Source organism: Ascaphus truei, chromosome 9, assembly GCF_040206685.1.
Source record: "Ascaphus truei isolate aAscTru1 chromosome 9, aAscTru1.hap1, whole genome shotgun sequence".
Lineage (NCBI taxonomy): Eukaryota > Metazoa > Chordata > Amphibia > Anura > Ascaphidae > Ascaphus > Ascaphus truei.
Genome location: NC_134491.1, coordinates 53,796,750 through 53,805,624, shown reverse-complemented (window position 1 = coordinate 53,805,624; position 8,875 = coordinate 53,796,750). Strand labels below are relative to the sequence as shown.

General features: G+C 41.5%; 1 protein-coding gene across 1 annotated transcript in view; it reads right to left on the bottom strand.

The window, feature by feature from the left end:
- Nucleotides 1–446: 446 nt before the first annotated feature.
- The window catches only part of BRF1 (BRF1 general transcription factor IIIB subunit), a 150,549-nt gene continuing 142,120 nt past the window's right edge, over nt 447–8,875 (bottom strand). The window contains exons 16-18 of the mRNA XM_075614901.1: nt 5,189–5,240; nt 1,861–2,005; nt 447–1,214 (exon numbers count right to left, since the gene is read on the bottom strand). Of these exons, the coding sequence (XP_075471016.1) occupies nt 1,177–1,214; nt 1,861–2,005; nt 5,189–5,240 (235 nt within the window). The 3' untranslated portion in view covers nt 447–1,176. The remainder of the gene's footprint in view (nt 1,215–1,860; nt 2,006–5,188; nt 5,241–8,875) is intronic.

The window sequence follows — 8,875 nt, the reverse complement described above, 5'->3', positions numbered from 1 at the left end:
CGCTGAAGCAGGGATATCCTAAAAACCTGACCTGTTGGTGGCCCTTGAGGACTGGAGTTTGCCACTCCTGAAGTAGAACATTCTTAAAGCATCCCACTTTCAGAGCAGCCTACTACTCATTGTTCCATATTGTTTTAAAGACCCGTGCATGTCGTCACCTACTAATTTACAGTATCTTAACCCTATTTGCCATTCATCTACCAGGGGAGCTTGGATGTGTTGCATTTATCTCTGGCAGTTAATTGGTTATATGATGGAAGAACGCACGCATGCACATCTCCGCTGTCTGTTCCAGTCTTTTTCAATTGCAGTCTCCCTTAGCTTTGTATACGTCTCAATACAGTCCAAATATACATGTATTTACCACCAGCACCATTTCTAATGGTTGTTCCGATTACCAATAGGTTTAATAGGTTTTTTTTTTTGTTTAAAGAAAACTTGGCAGCTGAGCAGCACAAAAACAAATGTTATTGAATACACAATGTACACGGCTTTTGCTAAAGGACAGTTTTCGGACGGACACCTATATGTCTGAGGAATGAAAGCTACAAAGATGTCACCGCTGGACGGATTAGAGCCAAGTACCAAAGCAATTTCAAGTCTGTCTTTTCCGGTGTCTCCAAAATGAACAAAACAATATTTCTCCAACTTATAAATAAAGGCCATCTGTAAAATACAAAAATCATTGTGACTATTTAAGTGGAACTGCTCCTTAACGAGTATTGGGGAAACATACAAGTGCTTTCTGTGTAGCTGCCCGTTTTCAGACAGGATGAGGGATGATTCATGATGTTTTGTCCATTTTCCACTGCAGAGAAGAGAAGCCAATAGTTCAGCTCCTGTATCCACGTGAGAATAGGTGTATTGTAGTTTTACTCCATGCTCTCAGGGTTTGATATTGGGAATTCACTTATCAAAACATGATTACAAAATAATAATAATAAAAAAAGGCTTCAAGTACAACAAACCCAATAAATATTTGCGGGCCTCAAGGTCAACAAGAACTGACCTAAATTAACAGAATATTTTAACACTTTTTACAAAAGTCAATCTACTTTTTCTGTAGTTTTGCTGATCACAGAACAGCATTTTAGATACATGTCCATATATACTGAGACTACTTTTCAAAGTAAGCACCACTGCGAGATATATATATATATATCCTTGAGATGCCAACTAATATCCTTCATCTTCATCCATTTCACAGCCATAATCTGAAATAAAACAAAACACATTTAATGCACCGCTATTACTATTTTGCTTAGTCTGAAATGATCTAAGAAATCACGTACCATGTTGCCTTTTGAATGCTATAATTGATGCTGGAATAATTAATTCCTATTGTGTAATAAACACAAACAATTGTGAGCTCTACGACATCATAAACCTGCCGCTAGTATCAATGGAAGATACGCAGAGGTTTTTACTTTTACGGTTCTGCCAGTTTTTTTAAGCAGTAAAGCAACGTAATTAGAGTATGAAGCATTGCTAACTATGGTAATATTTCTAACAGATTGAAGGGAGTCTGAAAATCTCACGTTACAGATCATTAAACATGACAGTTTGCAGTGCAGTGCAGCCCGGAACAGGGTTACCCCTAACTGCAGTGCCTCACTTCTATTCCAGTAAATATGTCCCCGACATAGGAGTATTTTTTGATGTACTGCTAAACCTCTGTATGCTCTTATCTAATCCATAAAAAGCTAGGCGATACAAACCTGATTGGAGAGACAGCGCAGTCTTTTTGAGGCCGTGTCAGATTCCAGAAATTGATTGCAAGCTTTTTGGTGCATGGATTAGTTTGGCTTGTGAACGGCATGCATAGCACTACATCTGGCAGTCTGCGCTATAAACACTTACCATTTCCTCCCATCATTTGGAGTGCACTTACACAGTGCTCGTCCTCTTCCTCCTCTTCCTCCTCAGCTTCTTCCTCGTGATTGTACGCGACTGGTCCACTCTCCACCAGTATAGAAGAGGGTTCCTCTTGGTCGCTGGTAGATTTCTGAGACAGGAATGAAACAAAATGACAACAGTGCCTCTATGCCAGAGGTTTCCAACTCCAGTCCTCAAGGATCACCAACAGTGCAGGTATTAAGGCTAGCCTCATTAGCACAGGTGGCCCAATCATTGTGACTGAATCATCTGTGCTCAAGCAGGGATAATAATAATTAATAATAATAATAGCATGTTCTTGTATAGCATTGCTAGTTTTACATAGCACTTTACAGAGACATTTTGCAGACACAGCCCCTGCCCCGTGGAGCTTACAATCTATGTTTTTGGTGCCTGAGGCACAGGGAGATAAAGTGACTTGCCCAAGGTCACAAGGAATTGAACCAGGTTCCCCTGCTTCAAACTCAGTGCCAACCAGTGTCTTTACTCAGCGAGCCGCTCCTTCTCCCACTTCTATACTTAAACCCTGCACTGTTAGTGGTCTCTGAAGACTGGAGTTGGGAACCTCTGGTCAATGCCGACATACTGTATCTGTGCTCCTATTTTGTGCTAATTTCCCTTTGCACGAGGACTAGATACAAAGTTAAAGTTCAACAAAGCATATTTCAAGTAGTAAAGTGGAAATGAAGCAGGTTAGGACTGTAACGCATGATATTTTATCTTCTGCTGGCTGAGGAAAGTAAATAGCATCTCAGTATTAAAGGCGCAATTCATATGCTTTTTATTATTATTATTATTATTATTATTAAACATAGGTTTGAAGCGGGTCATCTCTGGAGCTGAACCCCATTAATTTCAGCTCCGGGGACCCCCTACTTCCTGAGATACTTACCTCCAAAGGGGGTGCTGGTATCTCTGCAAAGTTTAAAGCTTCCACGTCAAGTGGGCCAATAGGAAGCCTAATCTGATGATGTCACGGCTTCCTATTGGCCCGCAGGGCGCGGGAGCTTTGAAACGCCACCATTACGTGGACCCTGCTAGCCGGGCGGAGCAGCTACCAGCACACCCTACAGAGGTATCTCCGAAAGCAGGGGGTCCCCGGCACTGAAATTAATGGTATTCAGCGCTAAAGACCCCCTGCTTAAACCCTATGTAAAAAAAATGTTTGTTTTTTTTAAATCACCGCTTGGATTGCCTTTTTAAACATTGTATTTGAGATTCTTGTTTCAACAACTTGCCTCCATTCTTTCCTGAGGCTTGTTTCACTTCACTGTATCGGAATTATTAAGGCATTATTCACAGCCCACCCTATACACGTTCAGAATAGCCGCGTTACCTCCAGCAGTGATCTTGCTGCGCAATTACAAAGAAGCTTTTGGGACAACACCAAGGGATTGGAGAGACAGTCACCAAAAATATATCCTGCTGTGAGGGGCCAGGCCTCTTGCATTCTGCCCATACCAGGCTCCTATTTTTGTTGGTGTGAGGGGTGCCATTGTTTTCATGAACTTCAAATGTAGGTCCAAAACAATGGAGAAAAGGCACAACAAGGCTGCTTTTGTTAATGGCTAGTAATTTCACAATTGTGGCGTAAAGCAATTTTCTCACGTAAAACGTAAGGTACTGGCAGTTTGTATTTATTTATATGGCCCAAGTGAAATTGCACCTTTTAAAAGAAGCCAGCAAAGCGTTATGGCAGCATGTAGGTTCACATGGCTCAAGTTCAATTCAGATAGGACATGTGACCATGAAAGCAGGATGCTGCAAAGCATTGCTAGAGAGACAATTGACACTTCAGTTCCCAATGTATATTAATAGTTCTGAAACCAGCTTGATTTACAAGTAGGGACTACAGGAAGAAACCTTTTAACTAAGAAAAAAAGTACACATTAAAATGTTCTTCTGATCTAGAATGAACTTCTACTTGAAGTTAAGGCGCAATGGTTAAACTATGAATTTCATGGTTTTCTTAAAAGAAAGGTATTAAATCCCACGGGGAAAACTTTGTTCTCCGTGACTTTTAATGCAGAGAATTTCCAACTACCACGAAAAATGCCAGTGAACAGTGTGGGACTCAAAATACGCCGCTCATTGACTCATGGATTCTGTAGGAGGGGGGGGAAAAATCGTCTAATTAAAATGTGACCTCTTCCTAATTATCATGCCTATTTCCAGGCTGGCGCACATCTAAAAAATGTGCAATTTTTGTAATGAGGGAGAATAAAAGTGATAATGCCTTTCTCTAGGCAGAATAGCTAGCTGCTATAGAAGATGAATGCTTTTACCCCAGCCTCATAATTATGATGCATAATACAGAAATTATACCATGTTTTCCCTCACTACAAACTGCAGTGATGTGACAATTTAAAGCAGCAGTGTTGCCTTGCCTACTTACAGCAACTCTACAGTAACTGGTTAGAACCTCAGCACCCTGACTGTTGTACAAATCAGGGTCAGAATGAAGCCTGGGAAACGTGGAGGTGATAGGCTATACATTCCCCATCTGCCCTACAGTATATGCTCCTAGCACTACTATCTACAGTAGCCTTCACGAGACAAGAACACCCTTTTCTCTTTAACCTGTAGGTTCAAGTTGTCGGTTCATTAGCAAGTTCTATGTAGCTAGGTAAGGATGCGTTTCTTTACGCTTTTACGTCCTTTTTCTTTGAGCCATTCTTTTATCTAGGGCAGCGTCTGTGATACTCATTGTAAATATATTTCACACCCTGTTCATTTGCAGTGGATAGAAGGATGGAATTCAAATGGGAGTTTACATAGAATATTCACCAGATAGCAGACGGCGCTAAATCTCTCCTGTAGGATGACCTAAATTCCATGCATTAAATTATATGCTGAAACAATGCCCGTCATTGTAATTACATGCATGTGTCACAAGAACAAGGGGTTTGGGTCCTTCATGCACTGCTAAACTGATCAACCAGCAGGTGATTCCCATGACTAACCCAGAACTGGCATCTGTGGGGTTTGAATGGGAACACTCTCTCAACACAAGAAGAAATACCAGTTCGAGTCCAGAATTTATGGGTATGGAAACCTGTCCATTGGGATTTCGTTAATTCCACCATAACCTTCTGGTGTCTAGTGAATGACAAACCTGTGGATCCATATATTTGTATTTTGAGGATTTCCAATACAACATAATTATGCCCAAATCAATTTAACAGGATTTACAACAAGCTATTAAAACAAGCGATGGCTTCATCATTTTGTAGTTAAAATCGCCAACTTCTGCTGACCTTTCTCTTTTGACGAAAATTATTCTGACAGTTACCTGTTCAATTGTTGCCTTTTTAGACGGTTGCGTAGAAACCAAAGGTCTTAATCTGAAAGATCAAAAAAAAAAGAGAAGAATTTAAAATCAAGTACACGGTCTGTTCTAGTGACATAATTGAGTATTATTTTAAAGTTTAAACTGGCAGAAACTTAATTATGAAGGTGTTACAAAAGCTCTTCCATCCCTTCTTTTGCAAAGGTTCCCCCATTGTGTATCATTTAAAATTATAATATCCACGAAAATTCTTACTAACAAGGGACAAAAAGCATGCTCCCGCTGATTACATAGAACAAGACAAAAAGCCCCAGTGCTACATCCAACTTGACAAATTATATAGTTAAATACATATCTGTTTCTCTTTTCATACGCAAGGGTCATTTAGTTCAATTCTTTGGCCAAAGTATTTTAAGCCTCTAACCACGTCACGGTGTGGTCCATGTATGGGTTCTAACCCTGCGGTACCTGCAAAAAGCAGTTCTGAGAGCTTTGTGCAGAAGTGTTGGGACCCATAGATGGGCCATACTGTCAACTAAATGACCCTTGCTTATGAAAAGATAAACAGATAAGTATTTAACTATATCTTTGTCAAGTTGGATGTAGCACTGGGGCTTTTTGTCTTTTGTTCTATACATGCGGTCACAATCCTAATGACACTCCTTTTGACACAAATATATATGATGTGGGGGATTGGGGTTCTAAGATTACAGGGACTGTGTTCCGCTGATTACAGACAGTACCCCAACATCTATTTGCACCCCAGATAGACAGTATACAAACAAATACTGAGATACATAAAGGTCCCTGTTATTTAAGGACACATTCACATATTTCTTTTTTTATCCTCTTTGCTCATACATAGCCCTATACACTCTGAAGAGTTGAATAGCAATACAGTAATATGTTTTTATTCAGAACTGTAAATCAAATGTGCAAGAGAATCCAGGTATAACCCAAGTAGCAATACTGAGTTTGAAGTATCTATCCCACCAAGTCCCACAAATATTCGGGAGGTGCAACCAGGCAGGTAAAATATAGGATATTGCAGAATAACCTATCCCCCACGTCTTACAAAATATATTGTACACTCTTTAAGCAGGAATCCATTGTGTGTGTCCAAATTATAAACATTGATTTACCCCAAATCATAAGATTCTCAATCCACATTATTCCAAAAGTGCACTATTACATCGGACTTATGACACCGTCCCCATAAATTGCTGTGATCAAGGAGGAAGGGATACATAGAAAACAGCTTGTCACACATTTACCAAAGGTACACATGAAATTGGTCTAAAGGGTTAAGCAGTACAGCTGCTATCATGTGATTTCGTTAATGATGGTAAACAGACTGCACATTTCTCATAAGATGCTAATACTATCATGTATTTTGATTGTATCGGCCTTCTGCAAACATTTTCTTTGCAATTAATCACGACCACAAGCAGAACGTCAATGGAAAAAGAATGGTTGAACCTTACTAGAATAAGATGTTTTTGGTGGTAAGGTTGTGATTTTAGGCTGTAAAGTGCACTTATTTGTTGTATAATTGTATTTGGTATGTTCTGCACTGAGCAAGATGAAGGAAGAAGCAATCTTCTAGCAACCTGGGTCTTCATAGGCTCTTCCAGTTTCGCCTAACACACAAGGACATAGCTAGATTGTTTCTATCCCATGCCCTAACCATCCTAAAAGAGCAGCTGCTGCCACACCAGCCATATGCAATGTTAAATTACTGGCTGCCATGACTACATCTGCTGTCCCTTCAAACCACGCAGGGCTGGTGTACTGTAATGTGCCAGCGCTTGGGGACACAAGTCTGATGTAGAGAGGGCATCAATAATGAATTGTGCAGCTTTGCAGAGAAGGCGGTGAAGGTTCTTTTATTCTGCGTAACATGCATGCAATCCTCAACCCAGGGGTTCTCAACTGCAGTCCTCAATACCCCCCAACAGGTCAAGTTTTCAGGATATCCCTGCTTCCGCACAGCTGGTGCAATCAGTGGCTCAGTCGAAGACAAGTCACTGATTGAGCCACCTGTGCTGAAGCAGGCATATCTTGAAAATCTGACCTGTTGGGGGGTCTTGAGGACTGTAGTTGAGAACCCCTGGGTTAATGTTAATTTCACTTTAAAAGGCTTGCAGTTTAACAAAGGAAACATTTAAAATGGATGAATTACAGCTATAAATTGGGAGCTATAAGATTGGTGAAGAAAGCCGTTTCACTACAAACAATCCCAGATATCCTGTATAAATGCATTGGGAGAGTCTCTAGATTCTTGGACTCCAAATGTTTTTGGTGGTTAAGTGAGCTTGGCAAGTAGGCAATAATAATAATAATAATAATAATAACTTTATTTATATAGAGTTTTTCTCTCAGTGGGACTCGAAGCGCTTCACAGTTCCAAAAAGGAGAACATTTTTAAGGATATATAAGAGAACAAAATACAAGGAAAGATACAATACAGGAAGGGACGGTGCTGTAGCTATTAAATGCTGGACATGTTGTGCTTCATTAATTAAATGCCTGGGTAAGCAGGTAGGTCCTGAGCCTGTTTTTATAGATTCCCAGAGAGGGGTTCTCTCGAACTGTATGGGGCAGACTGTCCCAAAGAGTGGGAGCAGCGTGGCTAAAAGCTCGGGCCCCAAAGGAAGTTAAGGATACTTTGGGAACTGTTAGGAGTCCTTCACCTGCAGATGGAAGTGAGTGAATGGGAGTGTAGGGAACTAGAAGCTCTCTCAGATAGCTGGGACCCTTCATGTAGTGCTCTGAATGTCAACAAACCTATCTTGAAATAAATTCACCATTTTACAGGCAGCTAGTACAGAGAACGGAGAACAGGCGTCACGTGGCAGGAACGGGTCTGGTTGGGTAACAACCTGGCTGCAGCATTCTGCACCAGCTGCAGGCGGCGCAGCTCTTTTTCCAGAAGACCCAGGTAGACTGCATTGCAGTAATCCAGGAGTGAGGACATAAAGGCATGGATAAGCGTAGCAAGATCCTCTGGGGGGGATCAAGTGCTTAATCCTGGCTATGTTCTTAAGGCGGAAGAATCAAGATTTGATTACGACTGACACCTGATGTTTAAGGGTCAAGTCAGTCAAGGACAACACCAAGATTCTGCAAACGGACAGAGTTTAGCAACTGTGAACCCCCAAGCATAAGGCCAGTGTGTTGACCTAGCTGCAGTCTTGTCTTCCAACGGTGAGCATCCACCATGAGTACTTCTGTGTTATCAGGATTCAACCTCAACCAACTATAATTCATCTACCCATGGAGCTCAGATAAACATCTATTGATGACTGATAATGGGTCCTTAGTACCTGATGAAGTGTACTGCTGAGTGTCCTCTGCACAGCAGTGATAACCCAGGCCATGCCGTCTGATTATGTCACCTAGTGGCAGCATTTACACGGCAAATACCATCGGATAGAATCCTGTGGCACTCCACATGATGGACACGGGTGCAGAGGAGTACAACTCCTGAAGATGCTCTCTGTGACCTGCCAGTGACAAAGGATCTGAACCAATCCTTCGGGCGCTCCATTAAGACCCCATGGTCTATGGCAGGGGTGCGCAAACTTTTCCCCGTACGCACCCCTTGCCCGCTCTCCTCAGCACCTCATGCCCACCCCTCGCCCCTCCCACTGGACCCTGGCGCAGGGGCCACATACGATATCCTAGCAT